This window comes from Hemicordylus capensis, chromosome 4, assembly GCF_027244095.1.
Source record: "Hemicordylus capensis ecotype Gifberg chromosome 4, rHemCap1.1.pri, whole genome shotgun sequence".
Classification (NCBI taxonomy): Eukaryota; Metazoa; Chordata; class Lepidosauria; order Squamata; family Cordylidae; genus Hemicordylus; species Hemicordylus capensis.
The window spans coordinates 321103027-321117459 of record NC_069660.1 but is presented as its reverse complement, the minus strand read 5'-3'; the positions used below and the strand labels follow the sequence as shown (position 1 = coordinate 321117459).

At 42.3% G+C, this 14433-nt stretch overlaps 1 protein-coding gene across 1 annotated transcript in view; it reads left to right on the top strand.

Annotated features, from left to right (window-relative positions):
• LOC128323767 (uncharacterized) overlaps positions 1-14433 on the top strand; it is a 61414-nt gene that overhangs the window by 23103 nt on the left and 23878 nt on the right. The window contains exons 8-9 of the mRNA XM_053247485.1: positions 7196-7421; positions 7657-7869. Of these exons, the coding sequence (XP_053103460.1) occupies positions 7196-7421; positions 7657-7869 (439 nt within the window). The remainder of the gene's footprint in view (positions 1-7195; positions 7422-7656; positions 7870-14433) is intronic.

Here is a 14433-nt window from a genome sequence, read left to right as displayed (position 1 = left end):
ACCAGCAAGTTACTATAGGACCTTTAAAGATCAGTTAGTGCAACCATTACAAGAGACTATTATTATTTTTACATTTATCTCCCGCTCTTCCTCCAAGGAGCCCAGAGCAGTGTACTATATACTTGAGTTTCTCTTGCACAACAACCCTGTGAAGTAGGTTAGGCTGAGAGAGAAGTGACTGGCCCAGAGTCACCCAGCTAGTTTCATGGCTGAATGGGGATTTGAACTTGGGTCTCCCTGGTCCTAGTCCAGCACTCTAACCACTACACCAGAAAGGGATAATGCCGGACTCATGGAAATATGCAAATATTACATTAATACCCAAATCAGATCAAGACTTAACACAAGTAAAGAACTATAGACCCATCTCTCTTTTGAATAATGATTACAAATTATTTACAGCCATTTTGGCTAATAGGCTTAAGTCGATTTTGAATAATTTTATACATGAAGACCAGGTGGGATTTTTGCCAAAAAGGCAAATGAGAGATAATATTAGAACTGTGTTATATGTTTTGGAATATTATGATAAACATAATGAGAAGTAGGTTGCCATGATATTTTTGGACGCCGAGAAGGCATTTGATAATGTTTCTTGGCAGTTCATGCAGAAAGTATTGGTAGAAATGAACTTTGGGGAGAACTTTAATAAAGCGATAGGGTTAATATACTCAGAACAATTTGTGAAAATTAAAGTGAATGGGGAACTCTCAGAAAAATGCTCAATCCTTAAAGGGACAAGACAGGGGTGCCCACTTTCACCTCTACTTTTTATATTAGTGTTGGAGGTTCTTTGTAGGAGTATCAGAAATGATGATCAGATTAAAGGGTTAAAAATTGGTAAACAAGAGTATAAGTTCAGAGCATTTGCAGATGATGTAGTTATTTTTTTTAGAAGATCCAATTGAAAGGTTGGGCAAATGCTTAAAGAAAATAGATTCCTATAGTCAACTGGTGGCTTTTTTCATTCATAGGCAAAAAACTAAGGTATTTACAAAAAATATGGACACGCAAGCCAAAAATAAGTTGTATGAAATAAGTCAAACTGAAAATTGAAAAGAAGGTAAAATATCTGGGTATTTGGTTATCTGATAAAAACTCAATGTTATTTCAAAATAACTATGGGGTTATTTGGAATCAGGTGAAAGTCGATTTATAAAGATAGAATAGGATGAAATTATCTCTGCTGGGTAGACTCTCTGTTATTAAAATGAATGTACCACCAAAGATGTTATTTCTATTCCAAATGATGCCTGCAATTAATACTTTGACCTGTTTTAAGTGCTGGCAGAAAGAGATCTCTAACTTTATTCGGCAAGGGAAAAGACCCAGAATTAATTTTAAAAACTTAACTGATGCTAAAGAAAGAGGAAGTCTTGCCCTTCCAAATTTAAGATTGTATTTTGATGCAGCATGTTTGGTATGGATGAAAGAATGGATAGTCTTAAGAAACCCAAGAATTTTGGATTTGGAGGGCTTCGATAGAAGATTTGGTTGGCATGCGTATTTATTTTATGATAAGACCAAAGTACATAGGGACTTTCTTAACCATTACATTAGAAGAAATTTGATAATAGTGTGGGAAAGAAATAAGAAATACTTAGAAAACAAGGTACCTCTGTGGTTATCCCCGCTAGAAGCTGTTATGTGTAAAGAAGTGAATATGAAAACCAGGTAGCCGACATATAATGAAGTGTTGAATAAGTGTGATAATAAATGGGAACTGAAAAAGGAGGAAGAACTAAGAGATAGAGTGACCAACTGGTTTCAATATTATCAGTTAAATGAGGTTTATTAAAAAGATTCGAAAATAGGCTTTGAAGAGCGGAGATCAAAATTTGAAATCACTATGTGAAAGTGATGTAAAACTGAAAAGTGATGTAAAACCAAAATGTACAATCTGTTGTTATGTGAAGAAACAGATGGTGGTAAAATCAACATTGGTAAAATGGGCACAAGATGTAGGTCACAATATTAACTTAGAGGCCTGGGAGAAGCTATGGAAGAACGATCTTAAATTTACAGCGTGTTATAATTTAAAAGAAAATTTAATAAAAATGATGTACAGGTGGAATTTAACACCTAAGAAACTAGCTATAATGTATAAAAATGTATCTATCAAAAAGATTTTTAAATGTGTATTTCATAAGAGAGCCAGCATGGTGTAGTGGTTAGAATGCTGGACTAGGACCGGGGAGACCCGAGTTCAAATCCCCATTCAGCCCCATGATTCTTGCTGGGTGACTCTGGGCCAGTCACCTCTCTCTCAGCCTAGCCTACTTCACAGGGTTGTTGTGAGGAGAAACCTAAGTATGTAGTACACTGCTTTGGGCTCCTTGGAGGAAGAGCGGGATATAAATATTATTATTATTATTAGACCTGAATCCTTTCTGTTGGGCATAACTAATGAAGAAATCTCAAAAGAAAACAGAAATTTATTCCTATATCTTACGACGACGGCTAGAATGGTTCTTGCACAGAAATGGAGATCTGTGGAGATTCCAGCAAAAGAAGAATGGCTGATGAAGGCATATGAATAGGCAGAAATGGCAAAACTTTCTGTATTAGTAAGAGATAGTCATAGAGAAAACGTCGTCGAAGATTGGAAACCCTTTTTGCGGTATATGAAAAACAATGTGAATTTGGATTTATTAACGGGGGTTGAAAGAAATGTAAAAATAACTGTTGGGGAATTTGTTATAGTAATGAAACTAATAGATTACTATGGTGATGAAAACAAGGATTAGGACATAATAACTAGATATATAAATACGATGAAAATATTCAGAGCAAATATGGATGTTGTAGTATAACTGTGTTGAAAGATGAACTGGCAGTCTCATTGATATGTAGAAAACTAATAAAAATAAAGTGCAACAGGGGAAAGAAAGAAAACCTCCCATTGGTGCAAGAGGGGACATATTCTTCCCCAAGTCCTTTCCTTCCCCAGGAGGGATTAGACCCCCATTTCTGCCTGAATATGCCTCTGCCTTAGCTGCAGTTGTCCTCCCTTCGGGGGGGTGGCTCTGCTAGCCCCCCCCCCCCCCGCATCCATAGGCTTCCCATGTGGGACCTCGGTCAGTTGTACTCCCCAAGGCTCCCTTTGGGCCTCTGCCCCACTGCTCCCGTGGAAGGTTCTTTTCCTGTTAGCCATGGCAGCTGCCCGTCTGCTGGGACTGCAGCAGGGGCCCCTCTGTTTGCAAAGAGCTCTCTGGATTGGTGCCCGGCTCTCTAGTGCTCCCCGCAGACCCCACTTTTTGCCCAAGATAAATGGAGTCTCGTCCCACTCCCAGGATTTAATCTTGCGGTGCTTTTGCCCTTCTCCCTACTCCATGGAGGGAACTACGGCACCCCTTGGATGCCAGGCGTGCTCTCAAGACCTCTCCATTGCACTAAGAATCTCTGAATCCTTCTGGGTCTCCTTCCGTCCGGCTACACTGGGACTCTCGTTCTGCCCTCTCATGCTGGATTGGAGCCTACATTTCCCTCGTATATGGGGCCTGGGCGCTTGCTTCTCCAAGGGGCCATGTGATCTGTAGTGTTTGACCCCTCGTGCTGCTGCCTCTGCAGCTGTCTTGGCCAGTGCTCCCAAAACCTACAGAGTGGCTTTGTAGGAACTTAGGAAGCTGCCGTAAACTGAGTCAGACCATTGGTCTATCTAGCTCAGTATGGTCTTCACAGACTGGCAGTGGCTTCTCCCAGGTTGCAGGCAGGAGTCTCTCTCAGCCCTATCTTGGAGATGCTGCCAGGGAAGGAATTGGGAACCTTCTGCCCTTCCCAGAGTGGCTCCATTATCCCCTGAGGGGGAATATCTTACAGTGCTCACACATCAAGCCTCCCATTCATATGCAACCAGGGTGGATCCTGCTTAGCTGAGGAGACAAATCATGCTTGCTAGCACCAGGCCAGCTCTCCTCTCCTGGAAAGGCACTCTGCACTTCCTCAGAGGAACATAGTGCCTCTTTAAGAAACAAGGAGCCAGTTGTTCCCAACTTGGCCATCATTCAACACCCGGAATCCCCCTCCGCCCTGTGAACGCATAAAGGTGCCTCTTCCTGGGCCTTGATCTCTCCATTTATTAAACACTGTAAGGTTGCCTCTTCTTCCAATGCAGCCTTCAGTTGCATGGTCCTGCAGAGCTGTAGGGAGGAGAGCTGGTTTTGGGCTAGTGAAAATGAACTGTCCCCTTTGCTAAGCAGGGTCCACCCTGGTTTGCACCTGCATGGGAGACTACATGTGAGCACAGTAAGATACTCCCTTTAGGGGATGAGGCCACTCTGGGAAGAGCATCTGCAGGTTTGTGTGAAGAAGGTTCCAAGTTCCCTCCCTGGCAGCATCTCTAAGATAAGGCTGAGAGAGATTCCTACTTGCAACCTTGGAGAAGCCGCTGCCAGTCTGTGAAGACATAAGAACAGCCCCGCTGGATCAGGCCCAAGGCCCATCTAGTCCAGCATCCTGTTTCGCACAGTGGCCCACCAGATGCCGCTGGAAGCCACAGACAGGAGTTGAGGGCGTGCCCTCTCTCCTGCCATTACTCCCCTGCAACTGGTACTCAGAGGCACCCTTCCCTTGAGGCTGAAGGTGGCCCACAGCCCTCCGACTAGTAGCCATTGATAGACCTCCCCTCCATGAAGTCATCTAAATCCTTCTTAAAGCCATCCAGGTTGTTGGCTGTCACCACATCCTGTGGCAGAGAGTTCCACAAGTGGATCACACATATGAAAAAGTACTTCCGTTTGTTGGTCCTAGACCTCCTGGCAATCAATTTCATGGGATGACCCCTGGTTCTAGTGTTGTGTGAGAGGGGAAAGAATCTCTCTCTCCCCACTTTCTCCACACCATGCATGATTTTATAGACCTCTATCATGTCTCCCCGCAGTCGTCTTTTTTCTAAACTAAAAAGCCCCAGGTGTTGTAGTCTTGCCTCATAAGAAAGGTGCTCTAGGCCCCTGATCATCTTGGTTACCCTCTTCTGTTCCTTCTCCAGTTCAACAATGTCCTTTTTAAGAAGTGGTGACCAGAACTGTATGCAGTACTCCAAGTGTGGCTACACCATAGATTTGTATAAGGGCATTATAACATGAGCCATTTTATTTTCAATCCCCTTCCTAATGATTCCTAGCATGGAATTGGCCTTTTTAACAGCTGTTGCACCTTGAGTCGACACTTGCAACGAGCTGTCCACCACGACCCCAAGATCCCTGTCCTGGTCCGTCACCGACAGCTCGGATCCCATCAGCATATACTTGAAGTTGGGGTTTTTCGTCCCAATGTGCATCACTTTACACTTGCTAACATTGAACCGCATTTGCCACTTTGTCGCCCACTCCCCCAGTCTGGAGAGATCATTTTGGAGCTCCTCACAATCCATTTTGGATTTCACTACCCAAAAGAGTTTGGTATCATCTGCAAATTTGGCCACCTCGCTGCTTACCCCTGCTTCTAGATCATTTATGAATCAATTAAAGAGCACCGGTTCCAGGACAGATCCCTGGGGGACCCCACTTCTTACTTCCCTCCATTGTGAAAACTCTCCATTTATACCTACCCTCTGTTTCCTGTCTTTCAACCAGTTAGCAATCCACACATGTACTTGTCCCTTCATCCCATGACAGCTAAGTTTCCTCAGGAGTCTTTGATGAGGAACTTTGTCAAAAGCTTTTTGGAAGTCCAGGTAGACTATGTCAACTGGATCACCTTGATCCACACACTCGTTGACACTCTCAAAGAAGTCCAAAAAGTTGGTGAGGCCGGATTTACCTTTGCGGAAGCCATGCTGGCTCACTCCCAGCAGGGCCTGTTCTTCTAGGTGCTTTACAACTTTATCCTTGAGGATGCTTTCCATCAATTTGCCTGGAACAGACGTTAGGCTAACTGGCCTGTAATTTCCCGGATCGCCCCTGGATCCCTTTTTGAAAATCGGTGTAACATTTGCTACTCTCCAGTCCTCTGGTACAGAGCCCGATTTCAGGGATAAGTTAAATATTTTAGCAAGGAGGTCGGCAATTTCACATACTGAGACCATACTGAGCTAGATAGACCAAGGGTCCGACTCGGTATATGGCAGCTTCTAGGCTGTGATCATCTGTCTTGTCCCTGAAATGAGCACTCTTGCTTGAATTTATAAAGCCCTAAACAGCTTAGAACCTGGGTATTTAAGAGAGCGTCTTCTTCACCATGAGCCCCACCGCCTGTTAAGACCATCTGGAGAGGTTCGTCTGTGGTTGCCACCAACCCGTTTGATGGCTACTTGGGAACGGGCCTTCTCTGTTGCAGCCCCTGGACTTTGGAATGTGCTCCCTGTTGAAATAAGAGCCTCCCCATTTCTGGAAGCTTTTTGAAGACACATTTATTCACCCGGGCTTTTAATTAGGTTTATGGTTTTAAATAATTTTAATACTGGGTTTTAAATGTTTGTAATCTTTTAAATGATTTTAATTGTTAATTGATTTCATGTGTTAAATGATTTTAATTGTAAACTGCCCAGAGATGCAAGTTTGGGACATTATAGAAATATTTTAAATAAATAAAATCTGCTGGTCTGGTATGTCCTGTGTGCTCCTCCACTGTGATAAACACATTGGACTCACCACGAAGAGTTCTTTCTACATGGTGTGCAGAGGCTACTCAAATTCACCCACGGTTTCTGATTGTACTCCCTTTTTATGGGTGAAGGAGACTCTTCCCCCCCCAATTCAATTTTTATTAATTTTAACAACCGTAATATTATCATTCATTACAAATACACACAAAAAAGGTGGACTTCCCGCTCACATTTCTTCGTGAATCATCAACTATAAAATTTACCCTTGCTATAATAATAATTCAAAACATAAATTCAAACCCTTACAAACATAATTAATCTAACCAACCTGCGATTCTTAGGTGAAGGAGACTCCTAGGTACTCGTGAAAGTGTAGGTGGGGCCTATGGTTCCTTTTTCCTCCTCCTAGTTGTTCTACCCTGTGTACATTTACTCCTCCTCCATCTCCTGTGTGCTGAGCTTCACTGTCTGCTTGCCTGTTCCGGACCAGGGTGGGTCCCCCTCCCACGGCATGAGGGGAAGATGAGCCCTGTCTCCTTGGAGCGAGTGGGAGGTGTGCAGCCCACCTGCTGGCGATCCCTCCATGCGCTGCGTAGAAAGAGCCCTTCGCCGTAAGCCCAGCGGTTGCTTTTCTTTCCCCGTCTCTTTCAGGGAACAGGTGGAAGATCTCCAGAGAGCGACCAAGATGCCCCAAACCTACATTGCCGTGGTGGGGAACACGGGGGCCGGGAAGAGTTGCCTGCTGAACGCTCTGCTGGATGAGGAAGCGCTGCTGCCCACTTCGGCCATGCGCGCCTGCACTGCTGTGGTGGTGGAGATCTCCAGGGCCGCCGGGGGCAGCCCCTATGAAGCAGACGTGGAGTTTCTCTCCCAAGAGGTCGGCTGTCCTGCGTTGCCAAGCCTCGTCCTCCGCTGCATCAGGCCCCTGTGTAGCAAGCCAGGAGGGGCTGGGTGCTGGTGTGGGGCGCTGGGCTGGCTGTGTGGAAGCAGCACGGGGGGCCCTGAGGCTGTGCCCCTTCCTCGCTTGTGGGCATACAGCGCTTAGCGGGAGAGCAGCATCCTCCCCGCCGCCCCCAGGCCAGCTGCAGGCTCACTCTTGCTTCTCGCCTTAGGAGTGGCATAAGGAGCTGAATGCACTCCTTGAAGACATGAAGGACAAGTCTGGGAATTTGAAGAGACGGTGCCCAGATCGCAAGTCGGAAGCTGGGGCCGCCTACAGCCGCGTGAAGGCGGTTTACGGGAGAGTAGATGAGATTGAGAAGCTGGAAGATGTGCAAGAAGTGACCCAGCACCTTGGGACTGTGAAACATGTCGTGGCTCAAACGGCAAGTGGCAACTGCTTGGGGGGCTGGCCGGGGCTGTTTAGAGGCCCCCCTCCCCATGTGTTGGAAGCACACGGCGGCAGAGTTTCAACTGGTTCTGAAAATGAAACTCAGCTTCTCTTAAGGCAGCTCAGTTTCTCCTCTAAACCTACTCTTTTCCCCCCTCTGCTTGATATTTGAATTATTGTCTCTCTCAAACAGGCTTTCTAAGTATCCCACAACATACTCTAGTTTATTTCGCCAGTCTTGTTCAGCCTAAATAAAACTACTTTTTAATTTTTTCATTATGTAGTAATAGAGCATTTAATTTCCACTGGGAAATGTATGGGGTTTTGATGGAGTGCTGTTAACGTGAACTGGAGCATGATTTGAGATTGCTTTAATTCCAGTCTCTGATTCTGCATTTTGAGCTAAAACTCCCAGAAAGATTGGAGCTGAATCCATACCAGAAATGTTCTGCTGGGCAGCAGAGAGAGAATAGTCCTTTACTAGAGGATTCAATCAAAATGTGTCTGGCACCTACTAATTTGGAATTGGTTTCATCATTTGGGCATAAAATTAGACAAGGCATTTGATCATTTTCTATTCAGATTTACTGTTGAACAATCTCTGGATTACAGTCCCATTCAAATCTCCAAATGTGATCTCTCCTTTTACAGATCCGTTCAGTTTACTAAAGCAGTCACTGAAAGATAACCCTGAAATATGTGGCCAGGAGCATAGAATAGTCATCTGTCCTTGAAGGTGGATTTGTAAAAGCAAACCTTCAGACTCCCCCCGCCCCATTCCAGTGGAGCCATAAATTTTATTATAATGCCCATTCCGTCTGTCTGTCTGTCTGTGTTGAGCATCATGCTTCAAAGACGTGTCCTAGTTCTGTATCATCATAATAGTGTAGAAGTTGGTTTAAATGTGTCCCGTGAAGAAATATTATCCCTGCTTTTGCTCTTTTAAAATGTGATCTCTTTTACTCTTCTTACATAATTATTTTATCAGTTTGCTTTGCAATAGAATCTGAATTTTTTTCCGTCTTGCCTTTAAAAAAAGAATCTTTTATCGCTAAAAAGGAAACCTAAATAGATTATACTACTGTCCAGTTATGATTTGATCCTTTGAGATAAATTTATCAATCTCTGAGAAATTGTACTTGCTTCCCACAAATACTCCTCTTTGGCTCTGAGGTTCCTCCATTTGCCATTATTATTATTAATTCTTGTTTACGAAGTTATTGACTGGTTTGTTTTATCCAGACATCGAGTCCTTCCCAAGGACCTGGGATGGCTGGATTTTATTATCAATGTTGTTGCTGTTATTATAGATATTGTCGCAGAATATAGGCTGTTCCCAGTAAAGCTGCTTTTTGTAATTGGCTGATGGTGATTTCTGTGGCCCCTATGGTGTTGAGGTGCTCTTCAAGGTCTTTTGGAACTGCACCCAGGGCGCCAATTACCACTGGGATTATTTTGGTCTTCTTCTGCCACAGCCTTTCAATTTCAATTTGTAGATCTTTGTATTTGGTGGTTTTTTCTATTTCTTTTTCTATTCTGCTATCCTCTGGTATTGCTATGTCGATTATTTTAACTTGTTTTTCTTTCTTCTCAACTACAGTTATATCTGGTGTATTGTGTGGCAGATGTTTGTCTGTTTGTAGTTGGAAGTCCCATAATATTTTTGCATCTTCATTTTCTACCACCGTTTCGATTTTATGGTCCCACCAATGTTGGCCTACAGGTAGCTTGTATTTTTTGCAGATGTTCCAGTGTATCATCCCTGCTACCTTGTCATGCCTTTGTTTGTAGTCAGTCTGTGCAATCTTTTTACAACAGCTGATTAGGTGGTCCACTGTTTCATCTGCTTCTTGACAAAGGCGGCACTTGCTGTTTGTTGTTGATTTTTTGACTTTTGCTCTTATTGCATTTGTTCTTAGTGCCTGTTCTTGTGCAGCCAGTATTATACCCTCTGTTTCTTTCTTCAAGTAACCATTCTTAAGCCATTGCCAGGTCTTGGTGATGTCTGATTTTCCACTTATATTGTGCAAATATTGACCATGCAGTGGCTTCTTTTTCCATTTTTCTGCTTGGTTCTTGACTTGTTCTTTCTTGTAGGCCTGCTTTGTTTCATTGGTGTTGAATAGTTTCTCGTTCTTGACCATTTGAAGTGCATCTTCTTCACTGTCCTTGATATATTCTTCAAGGCCTCTTTTCTCCTCATCTACTGTTTGATGGTCTTGCAGCATTCCTCTTCCACCGGAGCTGCGAGGGAGGTATAGCCTATCTACATCATCATCATCATCATCATTAGTGTTATTGTTATTGCATTTATATCCCGCTCTTCTTCCAAGGAGCTCGGGTCTCCCCGGTCCTAGGGTTTGAATTGTATGTGCCGCTTATACGGCTCTGCTCTTCCGCTCACCTCAGAAATCTCATACTCTCCCCCTCCATGATATAATGGGAGTCGGGGACCAATAGAAGAACAAGTGTAGATGTTGGTGTTACTGTTGAGCCTTCCCATACAACATTCACAAGCTCTTCTTTCACATAGAAGTTTTGAAAGAACCAGCACCAAGGAGCACTTCTTACGGGCTTCTTGGTGCAAAGTAGGCTCTCTAAGCTTTCTCAGTCACCACGCTTTCACTGAAGTCGGAGCCCAAAGTTGATGTGCGTTGTTTCTTCTTTCTTTCAGACCTCTTATTTTTGTGGCTTCTACTTTTATAAAGTTCTTCAATGTTATCTTTTATATATCTATCTCCAGTAGCCTGTAAAACCTCTCTCTTCAGTCTCCTGTTTGATCTAATCTGTCTGTACATTCTCTTCTGGTCCCTTGGACTAGACTCCAGGTTTTTTTAGTTTGCTGGGACAACATTGCATTCTAGCTCTTCAAATTCCCCAAGTTGTTGTTCTTCTCAGCTTCTTACCCTGCTGCTCTCTCGATCTCACTTTCTTCTCTCAATTATGCTGTCATCTTTTCTTCAAATCATTCCCGTTTCTCTGTGTGTGTGTGTGTGTGTGTGTGTGTGTGTGTATTCATTCAAAGAACTGCTTTAGTTCTTCCATTACCTTCAGATCTAAGTTAAGCACCCCTTTCTTTCTTTTTGAAGTTTTAGCTGTCCTATCTCATTTAAGAAGAAAATTATATTCCCCAAATCTAATTCAAGATATAAATCACATTACTAATCTGCATAAGAGGAAATTCATTATTGGACAGGTTTTGACGTTTTGCTTCTCGGTCAGTTGTTTCTTGTCAGTGTGGTTTTTTGTTTTTTTGGTTTTTTGCATTTTAAATTTTTTATTGGATTTTACAATAGCTTTTACATTCAAATTGCATTCATTTATCTAATTCTACACATAAGTAAATATTGACTTCTCGCTTGCTTATCTGCTTGGTTCACAATAACTATACATATAAACCATTGCTATAATAATTCAAAACATACATACTCCACATTAATACTCAATTTTACCCAACCCAACCTGCTGGTTATTATTATATTTCAAACCCTACTGAAAAGTCCATATTTGAAAAATAATTCTTTAAGTAAAGCAAAAATGGTTCCCAATCTTCTTTAAAACATTCCAAATTTTTGTCTCTTATAAGTGCTGTAAGCTTTGCTATCTCGGCATAGTCCAAAATTTTTATCAACCAGTCTTCTTTTGAGGGCATTTTAGTGTCTTTCAATTTTTGCGCATTTACTATCCTGGTTGCTGTGGTTGCATACATTCAAAATGTTGAATTTCTTCTGGAGAACTCTCTTTCAGTTTTTCCCAGCAGGAAGGATTCTGGTCTCTTAAGAAATGTCACTTTAAAGATTTTCTTCAGCTCATTGTATATCATATCCCAAAAGGCCTTTGCCTTCCCACATGAGCACCACATGTGGAAAAAAGTTCCTTCACATTGTCCACATTTCCAACATCTCTTGTCTCCTCCAAAAGCAACAACTTATACATCTTGGAGACTAATTTTTCATCATTTTCACACAGCTCCTTTTCAAATCTCGACATTTGAGCCACAAACCCAACCCAACCTTAAGATCCTTCTTATAAATTTCATTTAACTGATGATACTGAAACCAATTACTAACCAAATTTTGGTTTGCTTCATTTAAATTTTTTAATTTACAGCCCTTCTCTTGAAAATATAGCGAATCCCTATAAGTACCCCATTCAGATTGCATATTTTATTTCTTTACGAGCCAAAGCCTCAATCAGGGATACCCATAGTGGAGTTTTACACTCCAACATTTTAATATTTTGCCCACACTCCCATCAGACTCCTCCTTACATAGTGATTAAGAAAATCTTTATGCACTTTGCTCTCATCATACCACAAATATGAGTGCCAGCCAAACTTTCTATCGAATCCTTCCAAATCAAGTATTCTTGGATTTCTTAATGTTATCCATTGCTTCAACCACGTCAATCAAACAGCATCAAAATACAGCCTTAAATCAGGCAGGGTAAGATCACCTCTTTCTTTAGCATCTGTTAAATTTTTAAATTTAATTCTTGGGCTTTCTCCTTGCCCAAACAAATTTAGTTACATCCTTTTGCCATTGCTTAAAACAGGTTAACATATTAATTATAGGAATAGTCTGAAAAAGAAACAACATTTTAGGTAAAACATTCATCTTCACAACTGAGATTCTTCCCATTAAAGATAAGTTCATTCTAGTCCATCTTTGCAAATCAATTCTTACTGTATTCCATATTTTAATATAATTATTTGAAAACAAAGAGTTTTTTTGTCAACCAGACGCCCAAATATTTGATTTTCTTCTCTACTTTCAATTCACTTATCTCATAAAGTTTATCATTTGATTTCTAGTCCACATTTTTTGTCAACACCTTCGTTTTACTCTTATTAATATAAAACCTGGCCAATTGGCCAAATTGTTCTATTTTTTCCAAGAGCCTTCCAACCTTTCCTAATGGATTTTCCAGAAAGAGCACCCACATCATCTGCAAAGGCTCTGAGTTTATACTCTTGTTTCCCTACTTTCGGGGTTCTATTTGGTCATCTTCGCTAATATTTCCTTAAAGCACTTCCAGAACTAATATAAAAAGTAATGGGGAAAGCGGACAACCTTGTCTAGTTCCTTTTTGTATTTTACAATTATCTGATAGTTCCACATTTATAATAACTTTGGCACATTGCTCCGAATATATTGTCTTAATGGCCCTAATAAAATTATAACCAACTCCCATTACATCCAATAATTTCCACATAAACTGCCAGGAGACATTATCAAATGCTTTCTCAGCATCCAAAAAGATCATAGCTATCTGTTTGTCACTGTGTTTTTCATAGTACTCCAATACATTCAAGACTGTTCTCATATTGTCTTAGCTGCCTTTTTGGCAAAAAACCCAAAACCCTGCTTGATCTTCTTGTGTAAAGGCTCTTAATACAACCTTTATTCTTCATTCTTCTTGCCAAAATGGCAAGAAGCTTCTTGCTTCCCGGTCAGTTGTTTCTTGTCAGTGTTCCAGCCAAATACTCACCTTATCGCCACTAATGACATAATAAAGTTTTATAAACTCACTTAACACTTGATTAGCTGGGAGTTCATCCAAATAAAATAATTCATAGATTAACTAAATGTGTACAAAGGAAATCTGGCAAAGGAAGCCAGCAAGTAGCCTTCCACTCGCAGATACAGTGACCCTTGCAAGACACTGAGGGGGCATAGAAGCCCATCTGTTGCAGGAAACTACAGGGTGAAATTGCCTCTTGGATGTGGAAAGATACTGGTGGGATTTCTTGGGGGGCGGGTTTATAACGAATTGTAAACAAGCCTTGAGAAAACACCAGGGCGGTCTCCATGTTTCTCTTGGGGGCCGCAGTACAGGATGTGTAGTGTGCCCCGCCCTTGAATGAAGGGCAAACTCTCTTCTCACTCCCAACCATCAGCTGATCCTTCTTCTGGCCTTAGGCCATCCTCTCAGCCTGAGCAGGCATCATGGCTGGCTGCCACCATCACAGGCCCGGCGGCAGCTGCTGCTCCTTGGCTGCTGTGTGTGGCTAGTGAATTCTGAGAAAGGCATGGGAAATGGAGTTCATTGAGCAACTGCAGCTGCCTGGGCAGACTGTCTTCCTCTGTGCAGTTCTTCTTGTCAAGTGAAAGCAGCAGCAGCAGCAGGAGGCCCAGCTGCTGGTTTCTCAAACTGCGGTAGCCAGCCCAAGGTCCAGGCCTTTCTCCTCCCTCCCTCCCTCCCCAGGTGCACCAGCATTTAAGCTAACGGGGCAAAGAGGCACCTATTGAACATGGTGATTCTCTTTATTTAGCAGGGGGAGAGTAACTGGCCCTCTCCACCTCCAGTGACTGGTGCTGGTGTCTGTCTCATATTTCTTTTTAGATTGTGAGCCCTTTGGGGACAGGGAGCCATCTTTATTATTTCTCTATGTAAACTGCTTTGGAAACTTCTGTTGAAATGCGGTATATACATATTTGTTGTTGTCATTAAGCACCCAACTTAACAACAAGAAGGCTTGTGACAAGGAGAGGAGAGCTAGTCTTGTGGTAGCAAGCAGGACTTGTCCCCGTAGCTAAGCAGGGTCTGCCCTGGTTGC